This window comes from Scleropages formosus, chromosome 8 (assembly GCF_900964775.1).
Source record: "Scleropages formosus chromosome 8, fSclFor1.1, whole genome shotgun sequence".
Classification (NCBI taxonomy): domain Eukaryota; kingdom Metazoa; phylum Chordata; class Actinopteri; order Osteoglossiformes; family Osteoglossidae; genus Scleropages; species Scleropages formosus.
In genome coordinates, this window is record NC_041813.1 from 1555936 (window position 1) to 1575093 (window position 19158).

At 43.8% G+C, this 19158-nt stretch overlaps 1 protein-coding gene across 7 annotated transcripts in view; it reads right to left on the reverse strand.

Moving 5' to 3' along the window:
* Window positions 1-19158, reverse strand: part of cpeb3 (cytoplasmic polyadenylation element binding protein 3) — a 39718-nt gene that overhangs the window by 19340 nt on the left and 1220 nt on the right. For 4 of the 7 annotated variants that reach the window (XM_018738068.2, XM_018738066.2, XM_018738065.2 and 1 more), the window contains exons 2-4: window positions 16645-17543; window positions 11610-11694; window positions 2264-2320 (exon numbers count right to left, since the gene is read on the reverse strand). In XM_018738068.2, coding sequence (XP_018593584.1) covers window positions 2264-2320; window positions 11610-11694; window positions 16645-17543 — 1041 coding nt within the window. Of the gene's footprint in view, window positions 1-2263; window positions 2321-11609; window positions 11695-16644; window positions 17544-17740; window positions 17873-18206; window positions 18376-19158 lie in introns of those variants that run through there. The other 3 variants (XM_018738071.2, XM_018738070.2, XM_018738069.2) reach the window with 3 other exon arrangements.

Consider the following 19158-nt stretch of genomic DNA (forward strand, 5'->3'; position numbering starts at 1 on the left):
AAATGACACAGCACCAAGACACACGGTGAAGACACATGCCCCTCCCTCGCCCAGATGTCATGCTGTTAATTAAAGCTCGCTTTGGACAACTCCCAAGCAATACACGATGTGCCAGGGGCGAAGGTTGGGCGAGGGGTGTGCGCTATTGAAATATCCTACAAAAGGCCAAACGGGTCGCCGGCAAGGAGAGGGAAATTAAGTGTGAGCAGTCATCCTTACCCTGGAGTGCACAGGACATCTTAGAGCAGCTCAGGGTTTATGACAGATCAAGCTTCCCATCAGTGAGGGCACCAAAAGAACAGTCACACATCACCCAAATCACTCCAATGACCTAGATGTGCACGAAATCCAAGTTCCAAGACTTGGATAAATAAATAAAATGTTATATACTGTATGTGCTGTCCCTTTTAAAGGAATCTCCTTAACATTATATGAATTTGGCCCAATACTGCAGCTGCATTCAGAAGCAATGCTGGAAGTATTCAGCTGCGATATGACTAAGTTTGGAATGCAAATTAATATGGATTCATGGAATGTTGTCAAATCTGTCTTTCCAGCATTTTTTCTTTTTGAATTTTGGGATTGCGGGGGGGAACAAACAGGGCAAGGCCAGTTGACTACAGAGGCTGTGGTGTCACAGTAGCGTCTTTTTTCCATTCCAACTTGTGAGGAAATGGTTGATAAGATTGTGCACCATGATAACATCCCACACTGAGGGCTCTATTAAAGGATATTTGGCAGAAAAAGCCAAATGAAAATGTAAAAATTATGCCGTCCACCAGTATCCAAAATGAATAATAGGTGTTTCTGATTGTCCACCCTGTAGATAGCATATTCTCCATGTTAGAAATCCAAGGTTAAATACTCCAGATGAAATAATGCTGGAGATGCAGCAGTTTCCCCAGCCAACGTGGGCAGCATCCTCAGAGAGTCCCAGATGGAAGAGGAAGCATCCTTTTGGAGGGGGGGGGGGGGGGAAATGGGGATTTCATGTTGGCAGCCACTCCTCTCCTCTCCTGGGAGAAGCTTCAGCGCAGAGGGGGAAAATTCAAACTCCTCTCGCGTTTCTGACCCAGATACCACTTCCTCAGAAAAACCACCGCAGCAAGGGAGCATAACAGTGATCCTTTCGCTCCAGCCGCCAACGGTGCTTACAAGACGTGCGGATTTCATCGAGTCACCATATAGAATGGATCTGGTCCTCCCGGGCCCGGTTGACGTTCCGAGTTAGTATGACCTTTCCTTGCCACAAATTACAGCCCCAAAAGAAGGTTCCAGCAGCAATGGAGTAAATGACTCCAGAATTTGTGTTTTTGTGATTATAGGCCTTTAGAGGCACTTTACAGCATGAAATAATTGGGTCGGAAAGAACCAAACTCAAGTCTACAGATTACATCTGTATCTCCCATACAAATGGTACCACTCAATTGGTAAGTCAATACCAGCTGAGTGTAGGATGAGTATTAAATCTTATCCCATATGAGGGTGGAAATCAGTTGAACATTTGCTTTTGGCTAAGAAGTCTGGTCTAATGTCTTCACATCTTACTAGGTTTGAGGAATATGGACCTGTGCCATTGGCAAGAATCAGGAAGGCACTCGTGTGCCTCTGAGAAAAGGGCAAGAGGACAGATAACCAGAGCCATCATTGTGATTACTATGCATTTTAAAAAAGTGCTTAAAAGGCTGATGCAAAAGTTGCCAGCTACCAGAAACTTCATCTTAATGGCACCTATAAATATTTAAAAGAGCAAGTATAACATTACCTTTTAAAATTCAAGAACAAGGGAATCTAGTAATAATAATTTAAGTGGATATAAATTAAGAATAATATACAAATAAACTTCTATACAAATTGTAAGAGGGTTGCTAGCACTATATATGCAATACATGTAGGACAACAGCCTTTTATGCCCTGATCCCCAGATAACAGCAAGTCCTTCATAATGGAGAGGTAGGATCTTACAACTATGGGGTGATCTAGACAAATGGAGTAAAACAGGAGTAAATTAAACAGGTTATTAGGTGGACATAAAAAAAAAAAAAAAGTGTCTCTTTTTGGATGGTTATTCTGTTGAGTTGACCTGCTGGTCATCTACTGACCACAGTTACTGTGCTGTTGTTTAAAGGAACATTAGTAACATTACCCATGTCAGCCTCATTCATAAACAAGACATGGAAACAACAGGAAAGCAAAACAAATAGAGTATTATATATTACAGCATTATATGCTATATTCTATAATAAACAGAAATAATACTCACTATTTAGTGCCATTATTTGATCTGCGCCTGGGTGGTGGAAATTAAGAGGCATGCGTCCTGCAAAAAAAAAAAAAAAAAAAAAAACCAGTTGTTAGCAGAGGAACACTGGTATTTCACCAGAAAAGAACTTATGTTACATCCTAATGGCGAGGAACACCGGGCTGCAGAAAGAGGACAGTGAGAGCAAAGCAAGTGACATGAGAGAGGAGCAGGAGCAGTGAAAGTATGTTCTAGAAAAACAGAGCAGTGCACACATTTTGATCCCACAAAGTCATACGAGCGACCGCTCCAAGAATTTCCTACAATTGTACCAAAACAGATGGGCTTTTGCACACACAAACAGAGAAGGAAAAAAGCAATGGCAGAGAGGACAAAGGCCTAGTTTATCTTTCATGAACACGTGCTGCGGTGTGTCACGTGACATTCGCTGCAGGGAAGAGAGACAAGGTTTGAGAGGCATACATCTGAACACATTTTCATTCGCAGCCCTCCCATTCCCTCTCGTGAAGCGAGTAGAGAGGTCCAAGACCCTCCAGGGCTTAGTCGTATTTGCCTGGGGTTACACCCGGATTTCCAAAAAAAAAAAAAAATTATTAAAACATACGACCAAATAATACGCATTGCAGCAATCCATGCAGGGTGACTTTGGCCATTTCCCCCCCCCCAAATGGTTACTGGAATTAAACAGTTTTATTTGGATTTTGTAACTGGTAGACAAAGTGATTTTAATTCAATTAAAATGTCTTTATTAAACAAGAACGACTGAAATGTTGGTACTGATTAAATCAGCATGATTACACATTTAAAAGAAATTGCAGAAACCATTACCCCACATGACCTCAGTGTCCCTTTACCAAGGGTAATCACACTTGGGTAATAACCTTTAAATTTTCTATTTGGCCATATTATTTTGAGACGTTTTTAAATTATTCGGTAAGTGTTCTTTTCTGTTTTTTTTTTTTGAGGGCAAAGAAAACCTCACATTTTGAAGAGACGCACCACTCAGTGATCACACCTCTAGGTTTTACATGAAGACACCGTAAAATACTTTAAACACCTCATAATATGGTCATACATTACACAAAAGCACATGCAGACACACGTTATCATTCCTCAAGTTGATGTTTTTTCTCCAAAGTGACTTTCATTGTTAAGCTTCCAACAACTATTTCCCCACTTACACAGCTGTGCAGTTTTACTACAGAAACGTAGAGTAAGTACCTTGCTATCAACTGCCGCCCCCCCCCTTAATTGCAACACACCTTACCGTAGTATAATTATGAGCATCAGCGAATGAAAGCAACCAGTATTACCCACATACACTGGAAAGACTGCAGACAACCCCCCCAACAGGCTTCCTCTGCCCCTCATGTAAAAAAGGGATGACTGAGCAGACTGATCACTTGTAAAGGTTTAAAGGTATTAACTGCAATCCCTCTTTCCCAATCTGGATAAATGCAACATTTAGCACCAATTACTCAATTGAGCCTCCCCTAAGACCACGTTCCATTTTGGTGCAGAGGCGCCTCTTTCCATAGCTCTCCTGGCAGCCCCAACGTCTCTGGAAATCCTGTGCAGAAAATAAATGTCCGCAGCGTAATCTTGGTGCGCAGCGACGTCTATATACACTGGATAATGTGAGAAAGTGAACTGCTGTGCTGCGAGAGCAAGCTGAGCAAACAAGACGAGGGTGTCGGCGACACTGCATGCGGACGCGGACGACACAAGAGCTGCGGGCGGATCGTCCTCCGCACCTGGGCCCAAAGCGATTAGTCGGAGCGCGGAGCAGAATGGGGCTCGGGAAAACGAAATGGAATAAATGAAAACAACATCTGTGCGCTGCTTTTGGGAGATGAAGAAACGCTAGCAGATGCATAGGGCCCTCTGTCACATGCACTGATGACACGTGTTTGCGTGCACACAATCCTTCATTAATTTTGCACTACTTCGAACCCGCAAGCAGCCACCACGCTCAAGGGTCATGTTTGCAGTCATGCCCAAAGGATGCGGACGCTTCCTTCAGAGAGTCGCTATGGTACGCAAAGCTTCAATCAAATGCAAGTTAATCGACAGGCTGAAGGACACGGTGCACCGGAGAGCTCCTCTCCATCTCCTGCGTTCCTCAAGGCTCCAATGGTGGCATCAGGGTGGGAGAGAAACTGGGGAAGAAAATGAGCCCAGCACCTCCCAAAATCCCTTGCGGAAATTTAAATCCCTCTGAAGCATTGCCAGTAATGCTCCGCACCCAGAAGCAACAAGCAATTTCATTCTTAGCATCTGGACAGTACAAAATCACTGCTGAAGCACTACCCACAATGCCAAGCGCTAAGGGGACATAAACAGGGACAGCAAGTATGGTAGTTAGAGCCATCGACTAGTAGTTGAAGGAGCGACGTTGGAATGCCACCTTCTGCTGTAGTTACCACTGTAGTAAGTGGTAAATCACCTAAACAGCACTAATGTAAAATGCTTCGGAAAAAAAAAGTTAACAGTAAATGATGGTCCTTCACTCCAGGCTAACCCTGATCTAACCCTTCCATATAGCCAGTAGCTTAGTGGTCAGAACTACCGCTTTTGGATCCAAATGTCACAGGTTTGATTCCCGCCTCCAGCTGTGGTAACCTCAAGCAAGGTACTTACCCTAAATTGGTCCAGTAAAAAAAAATTACCCAGCTATATAAATGGTTAAATTATTCTAAGAAACACAACAGTAAGTCACTTTGGGGAAAAAAAAGCATCAGCTAAATGAATAAATGAAAATGTAATACAGCCTTTACATCACTGAAATACCGTTAATTATCTGAGCCACATTTAGAATGTATAACAAAGGATCTTCATCAACCTACTCAAAGAAAGAATGTTTATTAGAAGTTCAAATCTTGATATTTCCACATAATTTTAAAAGGTTATTATAGTGTTTTACTGTTGCAAAACTGAATCCTAATGAAGGTTTTCCATAAAGGATATCTCTGATGTCTTAATATTGCGATGATCCAGCATTATCTAATTAGAAATGTTTGACATCTTTGTCAGGACACATCACAGGCACCCAGTGCATGACCCTTACACCCCTTTACCATTATGTTTTGCTCGTTTAAAAATTTAACAGCCATTAAAACTTGAGCTTTGTGAGTTAAGACACCCCTGTTCCAGGCCTCCAAGCAGCTCTACAAGTTGCCTGCCTTCTTCCACACTAATTTGGATTCAAGGGATGGCATCCTAAAAATAGCGGCAGTGCATGTGCCACCCGCCATCTGGTTTATCTGCACGGCGGTGCAATGCTACATAGGTGACATCTCCCCACAGACAGCCGCTGCTATTCTGGGGGGGTGGAACGTCTGGTGAAGACTGACTCACCATGGAGGTGACAGAAAATGGGGGGGGGGGGGGGGGGGGGGGGGGGGAATGTACAGCACATCCTAGAGCCTCTGGCTGTATATGCAAGGCAAAAACTGTCAAGGTGCACCCTGGAGATCCAGTCTCATCGTAAATCTAAGGTTTATACTCCTTCCTAGGTCAGACTCCCAGGCAACATACGATCCAAACCTAGACTGCTGTTCTGCTCTTCACAATGACATTAAAGACAGTGAAAAAAAGGTGCAATGTGGAGAACTTTCCAAGCCGCAGTAACAGGTAGTCAATGTGCCAGGGGCTTGGTGACATAAACTTTACAGAAGATTGTGCTCAGTGGGACCTTCATCACTTCCCACTGCAAGTCCACCTGCTTTCACACTGTGGTGGTTGTTCTGTTCCATGTCCAAAGGGTTTTTATGTACAAAATTCTAGTCCCAGAATATTACCCAAAAAAAAAACCCCCCCCCCCCCCCACACACCACCATAACTCGGTCCACTCCAGAAGTCCTTCATCCCAAACCCTGGCGTTTAAAGGCCCTCATTTTTCAAACACCTGCAAAGCCACCAGCTGTCGCCACCCTACATTGGAAAAACTTCATCTCAAAGACTCATTTCTAACCAGGTGTCTATTTGGGCTGTTTCCCCCGATGTTCTCATTTCATCCTTGGTTGGCCGTGAAGGGTGATAAGAGTTCACAAGATTTGCAGAGGTGTTGAATTTGGGATTCGTATGCAAGCCGAAGTTCATTGTTAACTGTTAAATGTGAATTTGCAAAGTTCCTCCAAGCCTGAGGACACAAGCAATGGAGCTGTCCTCTCCATGCTGTCCTGATAATGGCTCTGTGCTCATGAGGCCAAGGTGATCAAGTCCAGGGCGATTGGTCACTGCGATCAAATCACAACTGATTAAGGCTTCCTCACCGAAGATGATCTGGGTACCACGATTACCACATGTTCTACTTCTAATAGGGAGGAATTCAAATCATTTATAGTGCAGTCATTACACACAACTTCAAACATTTCTGCAATAAGTTAAAAGACTTGTTTAAAATATATACATTTATATTGTTTATTAGCAGTTTAACTCACATGGGTACAACCATAGAATGGAAATTAAATACAATTTCATGTCAACTTTGTTCCTTAGCAGACCCGCCCAATAAGGAATTCCCTCAAGACAGAGTTGAGGGCATGCTCGATCCAACGTTAAAAATATTGCAGTCAGAATTCTCTACATAGTTTTGTATATACAATAATTTATCTAAACCGGTATACAAAGGTTACATTTCTAGAGCCACTTGACTAGCCCCACACACACACACACACACACACACACACACACACACACACACACACACACACACACACACAGTCATCTTATCCTGTTCTGCACGACTAGCCTTTTATTATTACAAGGAAAATATTCTTTTGGCAAAGAAAGCCATCTATTTGTTTTTGCACTTGATAAAACCAAAGAAACACTTAAATATTTACCATGAGAGCACAAACAGCTGGCTTTCACTAGGGCAAGCCCAAAAACATGAACTCAAGAGCTTTTGGTCATGAGTCCAAACACCTGACCCGTCACAGCCACACGGCCAGCCTGAGCCAGAGGAAAACAGCCTTGTGTTAAAAACAGCCTCAGCTCCACTGTTACAGCCATCGCTTCCTCAACTTAGATTACGGTGACCTGAAACTGCCCCGGGAAACGACCCATCAAGACCAAAAGCAAAACAGACACATCTCGGCTTCTCTTTCCCGTAAATGACATTCTGTGTGAGACTCGGGCCTAAATATGTAACTATGGCTTCGGCTGCCAAGTGACTGGGGGCGTCTTCATATGCAATTCCTAAAAGAGTGACACTGAAGAAGCTGGATTTCCACAGTACGAACCACCTCCACTGCATGTGCTGTGCTCAGCTACAAGCGGCCACAAGGCCGATGACACGTGCAGACGCTCTCTCTCTCTCGCGCACACACACACGCACGCTGGAAGCACAAACATGGCACAGCGCTGTCAGGATTAACCAGTTTGCAACACCCTGTAGAGACAGCATTTTTTTTTTTTTTTGGAGAATAAAGAGTGTGTTGCAATCAAAGCTAATTAGTGCGCACGCACACAGACACACACTAAGCTGACCTCTGTCACTAGCTGCCAATTTGTTGATTTTCAAACATCCGTTTAGAATGACCAAAAACATGACTGCATGTGACTAATGAGGTATAAATATTAACAAAATCAATAAGGTAATGATGGAAACAAATGATGACGACCTGCATACGCAAAGGCAGCCGAATTCACAGAATTGTTTCACGTGCGTGTATGTGATTGAGAGTGTGTTAAAGGGGCACAGAGCAGACTGGGCAGTGTAGACACAAGGCAATCCAGCTGAAGTGGCCGGCCGTGGTGGCGATTTTCCAGTCCCAGCAGGACAGGGAGGGAAGTGGTCCATTTCTTCATACAGAAGATCAACTGACCCAACTTAAGGACAATATTCAGCCCCCCCCCAACTGGGGGACAGGCACCGTTTGTTCAAGCCCTCCCTCACAGTTCTCCCCATCAAAACAAAACGTAAATTCACACATACATTCCATTCCAATTGGATAAATGTGCACTGGAGAGTTACAGAGGATCACAAGAATGAAGTGGACCTCCAGCCCATCCACCCAGTACCCAAATGTCCCCAACTCTCCCCCGCCCACCCCATCACTAACCCTTCTACAAACAGCCCCTCAAAGTAAACGATGAAGGGCACTGTGGGTCAATTTTGTCTCGTTGCCATGGTCTGATGGCCTTGTGTTGATTGTCTACATTTCTCTCGATGGGCTGGCCCAGATCTGGTCCCACAACAGCCTTCTCGAGCGACACGGAGCCTTCAAAACAAGACTAGCAGGAAGAGACTAACCTGTTTTCAGGGACAAGCCAAAAAAATACTTGTGGAAATATTCAAAGCATGAAAAAGATGAAGCGGACGGGGTGGTGGCTGGGGTTCGTCTGATTTATTTCTTCAACTTTAAAGCAACAGGACACTAAACACTATCATACTGTTAATACAGGCAAAGATAAAGGTCTTCATTGGATATATGATACATGATATTTCATCTCTAATGCCAACAAACCCACAAAGGTTTTGTTTGTTTTTCACAGTTTAATGTACTGTGTACCTCGACAGCAAGGCGTTTTTAGGCCCGCACCGTTTACACACACCGGGAATAAAGTCCAGAAGAGGGCCTATTGGGCATGAATCACGTGTTGCGTTGGCAAGGTGATTCATAGCCCTAAAGAAAACATTCAAGTGTTTCAGGTTCCTGCCAATCTCCACCCCATGTGAGGGAGCAGGCTGAACCTGGCAACCCTTCGCAGAATGCGCCAAAAAAAGGACAGGAATCTATACTAGAAAAGCAATCACCATGACTCAAGATGTTCTTTCCCCAACAGATAAAAGAAGCACTTAAATAGTTTTCAAACTGAACGATGCTAAAATGTTGCTCCATAAGAACGAATGAACAAACGAACGAACGAACACAGTCTCTACAATCGCCTGTCCCAAGCGGGGTCGCAGCAAACCGGAACCTAACCCAGCAACACAGGGCGCAGGGCTGATGGGGGAGAGGACACACCCAGGACAGGATGCCAGTCCACTGCAAGGCACCCCAAGCAGGACTTGAATCCCAGACGCACCAAAGAGCAGGACCCAGCCAAACCCACTGTGCCCGCCGCACAACCCACCCTGCTTCATAAGAACATTTTTTGAAAGATTAAAATGTCGCCTGACACTTTGCAAGCTTTTCCAGTTCCGGTGTGATTTCAATAGAAGTTTACATGACAACTTGAGGGTTTTCATTAATTGTTTCTTGCCCACATTTACTCAAGGCAATATGACATGAACCAGGAAAGGTTAATTTACCACTTATGTCAAAACCAGACAATGCTGACCTTTAAAATGGAACAGGGTAAATCTTTCCCAAATTCCATCTGTCTTTTTGCCTCATGTCACAAGTGGAGAGTCACTTGAACACTTCAGCATGGTCATCCTCCATGAAGTCAATGGCATGCCAATGTAGGACTTGACAGCAGACATCCCTGACCTTTGCTTTTAGGATAGCCTCTCCTTCCTGTAGCTAAACTCAAGAGAAACTGCAGAGCCACTTGAGACCACAACGGTTCACAGAAGCATTTTGTTAAATCATCTAGAGAACGTTCTTGTGGCTGATGTTTGCAATGTGTTTGGGATCTAGCTATGACCTGCGAACCACTGATGGAAGCACAAGAAAGGTGGACGGATGCATTCAAACCTTGCCTTTTCCCAATATGACGTCTTGATGCTCTAGAGTTTCATATAAGTTTTATAAGCAAAGACAGGAAATTATGACCTTTTGTAAGGAAGGAATTTGGGAATTTCAGGGGGAAGAGAAAAAAAAAAAAAAAAGCTCAAGCACACTGACATGCGACTAGAGATGACAAGTATTAGAAATAATTTTCCGGTTCCTCATTTTTCTATTAGTTAAGTCATTTATATTTCATATCAAAGTATTCATATCAAAAGTGATTCAGAAAACATTTAATTTTGTTGGATTCATCTCCAGTTGTCTCCATTCCTGTTTTTTTTTTTTTTTTTTAAAAAGTGGCTCTGTACCATTCACTTATATTTGCCAACTAAATAAAAATTGACAAATTAATATAAGTCAGAATACTAAAATTGGTGTATTAAAATAAAAATCAAAAGAGAAAGTGTGTGTGAAACCTCTCTTGTAGTGTAATTGACACAAAGCAAAGCTGCGGAAAATATTTTCCATTTGGAATCCCAGCCACAGCGACTACATCTTCAGCCACACTAATATTTCCACAGCCAATAGAACGTTGCGGCTGTGTGGGGTGATGCTCAGAGATGCTGCGCACATGAGAACTGAATTCATTAATTCATCATGTACAATTCCCTTTCATCAGTCATGCATGTAGCCTCATTCATGAGAGACACTGCCTACACCTGCATAATTTCCTTTTACATAGACTGGCATCTGGGAAGTTGCCGAATTAGAATATTGCAAATGCAGTAAAAATATATGAAAATATCACATAGACGACAAACCATCTCTCTCATTTTAGTGTCATAAGCTGAACGATTTATACACATTTAATAGCGCATTTAAAATGTTTTCCTTTGTGAAAAGGGGAAATAGTATGAGAGTAGTACTCAGATTGTGCATAAATATACACATAAATATCTAAACGAACATTCTGCTGTAACAATGCACATCTTTTAGGATGGTCAGCTCATTGGCTATCAAACATTGAACAAGATCTTAACGATGCATTAAATATTCTATAAAACATGCAAAACAGTTAAGGAGCTGAAGCTGGAAGTAAAATGTTACTGGAAAAAGAGCTAGGGTGTCCCTGAACCCCCAAATCCTAAGATTAAATTTACTGTACAATTATCTATACTGCAAAAAAATCATTCCTTAGCAATTGCTTAGCACTTTTTACATAAGGAAATAACACAAACCTGCTGCTCATTTCCTGAAAAATAACGCAAGTTATTTGGAATTCTATTTAAAAAAAATAAAAAAAAAAAAGGCAAGATTCTTTTAGCTTTTGATATTTGAATTTTAGCTTTGACTTTGATGTGCAAAAAAATTAAAATGAAAGAAAGACGAAAGTGAAACACTTACGAACTGAAAGAATTATGAAAATCAGCAGAAGCACAAAGACAGGTCTCCAAAGAGGTTAAACACTAAACATCTGAAAGATTTTGCAGGTGAAGACGGTGAATCTAACATGGCTTGAAATATACTATTATATGAAACTATAAAAATGTACTATACACAACAAAAAAAATATAATACGATATGCAGTAAAAATATCACAGATTTTAATGAGGTCCAAAAGTAGATTAAAGCATGGCTACATGAATACTCTTAACATGCTAAATGATTGCCCTCCATAATATCACGGACATTAATGGCCAGAAGACCAGCTGGGTGCCGTTTACCTTTGTCATGGTCAGTCCTTATCATATCCATTAAGGAATTCTCCAAAGAGTGCAAGCTAAATGCATCGAAGGGCCGATTCCGGTCCTGAAAGACAAAAGCAACGGGAAAAGAGGTGAGAAAGAGAGAGTCAGTTCTTCATTTATCTTCAGCCATCACTCTAGTGAAATCAGAGAAGCCATGGAATCTTCTCCAGGTGTTGGCCAGTCAACGGAAAACTTCACCTTCATTGACAGAACTCAGGAACTAAGAGACATCTCTTCTGCGAAATGTTCACACATTCATGAATAAGACCCATTATTGCTTATCCTGAATAGATACAGTAAGAATACCCTACTATATAAATGGGTAAATCACTTTATAGTTGATCATTTAACATTCCAAGACATCTTGGACAATGTCAGCTATATAAAAGACGAATGATCGTAACAAAGTGCATTTTAAGAACTGGACACGTCCACTAAGAATAATGTCTAACCTCAATGAGGTTGAGTGCAGCACAGGAGTATATGGTCATGGAAAAATCTGAGAGCAGCTTTCGGGAGGGACACTGAAAAGAAGGCTGAGGAAGACTGCAGAGGTGACGCCATGAGGAGGAAAGAACGGCAGGAACACGAGGGAGGGAGGGAACTGGTCGCCACGCTCCAAACGTGCCAGTGCTGCCACATTGTTCGTACATCGGTCCTATTGTAGTGCAATCGGCTGAGCATTCAAAAGCGTTATTCCCCTCCACCGTGCGGGCTCTGTGGCCGAGATAAAAATCTGCCCACTTTGTACAAAGGGCGAAACATTTAAAATGCTGAGGTCTTCACTTTCCTGCTGGGGACCTGAGTTCTCCTTGCTACGAGCTCCCCAGTTGTGTGTACAGGCTGAAGCTCTAACTACGGCACTGCCACTCTGCAGTGGGGGTCACCTGTGGGCTGTCAGTACAGAAGAATTAAACCTCTTCAGGGGAGATACGATGTGTGTCAGGTGAAGGATGGATTAATCTCACACCCGCGGTGCACACAGAAAACGTCCAGCAAACACTGGCATGGCTTTGAAACAAGACAACATGAAACGTTACCAATCTGACTATTAAAAACAAACCTCCCTTAAGAAATTGCACATCCCTTGCGTTCTTGTTCGCCATGAACATTTGGCACAATGTTCAACATCGTTTGTGAGTTATGAAACCTGGGCCGGTTCTTTAAATCTGTCTGCGACCTCAAGAGAATCCACCGCACATGCCAACGTGGGGCCAACAGCAGCAAGACCCCTGGATCCCAACAGCAGCTAGATCCCTGGGAAGAATCAAAAGGCTCACACACAGTCCATAACAAAATACATACACTTTCAATTAGCATGTTAGAGCGGAAGCCACAAAACAGTTGCTACCAGTCATTCCACTGTTTACACTAAGAGTTTACAAAGCACACTCTTGCCTGTCAATCAACAGAAATGGAATTAAGACGCCGGGGGTCGGAGACCCACATAAGGCACACTTTCCACTGAGGAAATCCCAAACCAGGGCTGGACAACATTTGTGACATTATATGTGAACAGACAGCAGCCCCGTGAAATGAGATCGGCACAACTGCCCCCTGAAGTTACAGAACATGATTTATTAACGGCTCCCTGCGGCAAGGGACTGAGGGGTACAGCCACGTAAATGACTTGTAGCTACTAAGTGAAAACCAGGCATTGAAGCGCGAGCAGCACAAGAACCAATCCTGTAACTGCGATATAGCATCTCAACTTGCTTTCCTTCGCTCACCTTCCCTGTGCTCCGGCAGGCGGGTAGGTGTATGCAAGGGGTCACGTGCTTCACCTGACCTTGTGTCCCCATGATAAGAGGCTCAATATGCAGTTATCTTGGCCATATACAGTTTCAGTGTGGCTGGAATTTCACTGAGCAGTAGCCACTGACACGGGTCCAGCACATGCTGCTATCCCCCCCCCAACAACCGGAGCACTCTATCAGCTGGACAGGCAAATCCCATTTGTCAGTAAAAGGATTTGTGGGATTACCATAAATTAATGATTTTTGAGGCAATTTTGTAAAGAATCCAAGCTGAGTGCACCATTTGAATTACTAATATATTTAAGACCAACATACTGCTACAGAACAAACTTGAGAAAACAGATCTTTTTGTACAGAAATGTAGGACACATCTTATGAACACGGAAAAATGTGGTATCACATTAGGTACAGCTTATATACACACGCTGCAAATTGAGGAGCAAAGTACTGATTCCAAAAAAAAGTGAATCCTTGATGAAAAAAATGTACACAATACCCATCGAGAGGGTGTGCTTTCTCCCAGGTGATAAAGCCATACAACTCCTACTAGAGTACGACGACAATTACTGTCTTCAAGTGTAAAGTTTCCTTCCACATTCACCTTCTCAACATTTCAGGTGAGGCAAAAAATGTATTTTCAAAATTAATAATTTTAATCAGAGTCAAGTGACACTGCTAGCGTACAGAAAAATCATATTTTTAAAGACATCAAAATATGATTACCACTGACCCTCAAAGCAAATCCAGTAGCAAGTCCTCTATATTAGAATAAAAAGGAAAATGAGCGAGTGTGTTGTGTGTGTACAAGCACTTGTGCATAATTGAAACGTAGCATTTATAATATCCTCTTCTCCGAAAGCCCAGCCTACGGTACAAATGACAACGTGTCACGAGGCTTTTCTGCTGAGTCTGAAAGACAAGCGAGTCTTAAAGCAACTATGCAGGGCGAGGTGTCAATTCTTGTGCTGCTTTATGACAGATGAAATCATATACAAGCGTGGGAGACAATGATCCTGTCTGAAAAGAGTTAACAGAAGGGGCCACCGTCACCTGGAATCCAAACAATGCCAGGAAGGTCACACGGCACGGCACAGACACCTCTGTTCATTTTTACTGGAGAATTCAACAATTTGGAGCGACAAACCCATTTCAACTTAAATATAAAACGACGAGTCATAAATACACGGTTATACAGTTTGTACTCTGATTCTGCCTTTTGCCATTTCAGTCCAGTACTATTTGACATAAGCAAACTGTACCATATTCAAGAGTTATTTTCGCTATTCTCACGAAAATATTCTTGTGGTTGACAGTTTGCTTGCAGCTATACAAGTAATCTGCTACGTTCTTCATTTCCGACCAGGTGTCACCGTATATTTTTACACAAACTCACTATCTGTTCCCTTCCCTGCCCACAACAAGTTTGCTCGGTCCAAGTTATCAGTTATCAGCGTCCACCCGTCCACATCTCGGCTCGAGCGTAGTGTCGCGCTGGGTGGGGTGACACGACACAGCCAAATGTGAGATAATAAGAAAAAAAAAAAAAAACTCGACAACGCCGCTACAGCCTTTAGTCACCCTGCTTTTAATATAACCTGTATTATGAGAGCAGCCATCTTACTAGAGAATTTGCCATGAGAGTATGACTCAGCTGTGAAATTCGTACTGTGCTCACGGCGTAGACAGGGCGCTCGCCAAACACCATCAACTCTCACTCTCTTTACACTCATTATAATAAACCCGACTCGGTAGATATGGGTTCACCGAAGGGAGGGTAACAATAATGGCGCAGTAACAAACTGAATCATGCATCCTTCTCATTTTGATCACAAAGCACTTCCTACAAGGTCAGCAGCTGTGAGAAGAGAAATGCGTATTTAAAGGCAAAAAGTCTCATATTTCACTTTTACGTACACATTCATAAAGTGAATTAAGGTAAGTCAGGACAGTGGAGCCTTTATACTTATTTGTCTTCACTAGCTGACAACCTCTTTCAAGACTTGAGGCTCATGTTGTGTATGTATGGACTTCACTGTAAAATACTGACCAAATGGTCAACAATACAACTCACATCATAACAGGATACATCATTTTCTATCTTACAGTATTTGCTTTCCAGCGACGTTTTCTGTAATATTTTTTAAAAATGTACAGACTATAAGAATAAACTAAATGGACATTTGCAATTTAATACTGAAAATGAAGAATAAATACATTTTACGTATCAAAAAGGGGGGGAAAAAATCGTCCTCTTTCAGGGGCTCTCAAGTCACGGCAGCGGGCGTCACGCCAACGTCCGAGAAACGTCACGTGACGTCAGGACCCGCCCATTCCTTGTAACAGCCAATGAAATGAAAGCGACGTGCCCTTTAAACACCCCGGCGTGAGCTGGCAATTCGGAGAGGGGTTTTAACTCATTAGCTCCCACAGCTCATATAGAATAAGAAATGCGAATAAAGGCATAGACTGTGAAATATTCTGTGCTCGCTCTAAAAATACAAACAGAAGAAAGCACGTTTAAACTACTTGGTTAAGAACCGGCCGTGTAACAGGCAAGTAAGTATAACTGGTGTCGTTCAGATACCTGTGCGAGGATATAATGAATTAGTATACAATTACACATTTATTAAAAATGCCTCTGCACCCATGACACATAATACCTGCATCAAGTAAAATGTCAGCTTAACCTTAAAACACACAAAGATATAGGTTTAGAACTAAAAGTGGTAAATGAAGCTTATAGTTCAATTCCTGTGATAAGCAGAGATTCAGGGAGAGCAGTTTAAAGGACACATTTAAGGCTCCCGACTGCAGATACGAGCATCTGCGAGACTCCATCGGAACATGGCTCTGAAGGTCACGTCCTACACACTCCACGCAGTAAATACTGAGAAGGACCACGGAATTCCATTCCAAAAAATGACCCAAATCGTAGTGAATATGCTCTATGTTGTTATACAACCTAAGGCTTTAAAGGTGAATGCAGTCAAAGAAGGAAAAATTAGTTCAATGCCCGAGAAAAGGGAGAACAAAACATTTACATTGAGGACTTTTTTTTGGGGGGGGAGTGAATAATCACAAAACAACAGACTAAGAAAATCATTAAAACTAATCAATTTGTACTCTCAGAAATGTACCGAACAGCTGCAAAATTAATGTCAAGAGGTCACTGAAATGTGTACATGCGCTAAAGTACAACGTGGGAGAAGATGTGCATTACATGTCCCCATCCCCATGTCCCACGCAGGTGTCACCTGGAAAGGTAGCAGGCTGTTGCCGTTGTCCGTCCTGAATGCGTTGTCCTCCATCCACGACTTGGTCAGCGGTCCAGCTCGGGGAAACTTCGGAGGGGCAATCACATTGCTGGAGTAGGGCTTCTTCATAGGGGAGATGGGGTTGAGAGGCGACGGGACCCCTACTCCCACACCGACCCCGACCCCTACTCCCACACCCACCCCCACAGCCCGCCGGGGGTCCCTGCTTGCTTGCACGCCACTCCAGGGGTTTGAGGCAGCTGTGTTCCAGGCGGCGTTTTGCTGGTTGTTCCAGGCGGATGAGGAGGAGGCGGGGGACGGGGATGCCTTGGAGCCCAGTACAGCCTGGTGACTGTAGGTGCTGCGCTGGGGGAAGGGGGCCTGGCTGGGGCTCACTGGGGACCTCCTCTGCTGCTGCTGATTTTGGACTTGCTGCTGCTGATGCTGCTGCGAATGGTGCTGATGGTGATGCTGCTGAGACTGGGACTGTGCCAAGCTCATCTGCGCCGAGAAACTGCCCCCGAACACGGGGTTCACGTGGTGCGGGAAGTTCTGGAAGAGCATCGTCCCGTTCACCGAGGGGATCCCTGGGAAGAAGCCGTCGTCCACGTTACCGGCGGTGCCGGTGGACCAGGTACTGCCGAAGGAGGGGGACAGGGAGGTGCCTCCGGGCTCTTGCCCCTGATGGAAGCTCAGCCCCGGCAGGATAGGCGACTCCATCGTTCCTTTCTCTTTGCTGCTCTGCACAGGGGGCACCTGATCCTCCGACGAGGGGGCCTCCGAGGTAGGGGTCGGACTGGAGGGGGGCTCTGCGGTCGCCGGGTCCTGCTGCTGGTTCTGGTTCTGAGGCTGTGCGTTGCTCTTGTCCATCAGTAAATCATCCTGCATGGTTTGCTGAGCTGCAAAGGGGAGAAAGAGAGACGATTTGTTATTGAGGAGGTCGAACACCACTCGGAGCGCTCAGGCTCCAGCACGGACACCGCGCCGGGAGGAAGGGACACCTATCGTTGCCCGGCTGACTGCTAGGCGAAGCCGAGGTCACCCATGTTTAACGTCAAGCCTTATTTCGGAGGAGGAAAAAAAAAAAAAAACCCACAGTGAGCAGCGTCACCCTCTCAGGCGCCTCCGTTTCCCGGGGCTACTCGGATATTCACCGATATTCGCCACGTCTCTTTTTTCCGTTGCGCCGGAACTCCGGACTGCGACGCGAAACCGATTCTGGTTCCTGTTTTCCCCCCCGCCCCTCCCTCTCGCCTTCGTCCTCTAACCCCGCCCACATAGAACTAATTTGCATACGTCAATAAATACAGCTGCGTCCTTCAGCAAGGTTAAAGAGACGCCCCGCCCCCTTCCGCACACCGGCCATTTAAAGGGACAGGCCCGTAAAACACGTCTCACCGACACCTTATAAAAGAACGAATCTACATTAAACAACGTCGTCATTAACGTCCTTCGAGCTGATACAAAATCGAAAGCTGATACGGTTATGAAAGGTTGCTTGTTAAGAAAAAGCTAATCAGAAAACCGAGTGGTGTATAATGGCCGCAATAACAATCACCTACCGGTAAACAACAGAGCAATTCCAACGAGCCGGTCCAGATGGTCTATTTTCCTGCTTTTTTTATACTCGAGGTAACATATAGAACCTGTGACAATGTTCTTTTCACCGCCCACAAGGGTAGTGCCCCTGCACTCAAAGGCAATTCTGTTCAAGACTCCCGCAGTTAAACAGTGAGAAGAAATATACAGTCAAAATTATTTGCCACAACTATACACTTCGACGATTCTACATTTCTGGTCGTGTGTCGGACATTTTCCACGAACGGGAGATGCCAAAGATCTTACACAGGAGTTATATTTAAACCCGAGCATTCGTGCGACCCACAGCTTGCTCGACCAGAACAAAACTGCATTCTAGAACATTCATACAACATTGCCTTTGTTTTCCCATCAAAACGAGTAACGTTCTGTAACGCAATCGCTTCTTTGCCCATCGACAGTAACATAGATTTACGGCGCTTTATTCCCCCACTTCTGACAAGATGGACTTAGTGTGGAGCACGCAGTGCCCTCCACAAATTAGTCATTTATGAAATATTGTGCAATATGCTCCACGGTCGGCTTTTCGAGCCGTTTCTCCAAACACAGAGGCTATTGTGCAAATAGTTTGTCGGCTGTTTCTTAACGGATTACGATTCGTTCCAACAACCCCGCAGGAAAGAAGATGTGACATGGAGGACAAACTGCAGCGCGACTGGAGTTCACTGATGTGTGCGCGCGCATCTGCAGCAAAACCCGAACAAACATGCCCTTTGTGTACGATCACTGGCTCCAACACGTACAACTTGTAACGACAACAAACCTTGTCCAAAAAAAAAAAAAAAAAAAAAAAAAAAAAAGATACATTACATATGCACAGACGTGGTCTATGGTGAGGTCACGTCCACTAACAAGCCTCTGATCGTGGATACCCGTTCGTGCGTATCTGTTCGACAAAAGAATTATTGCACAGAT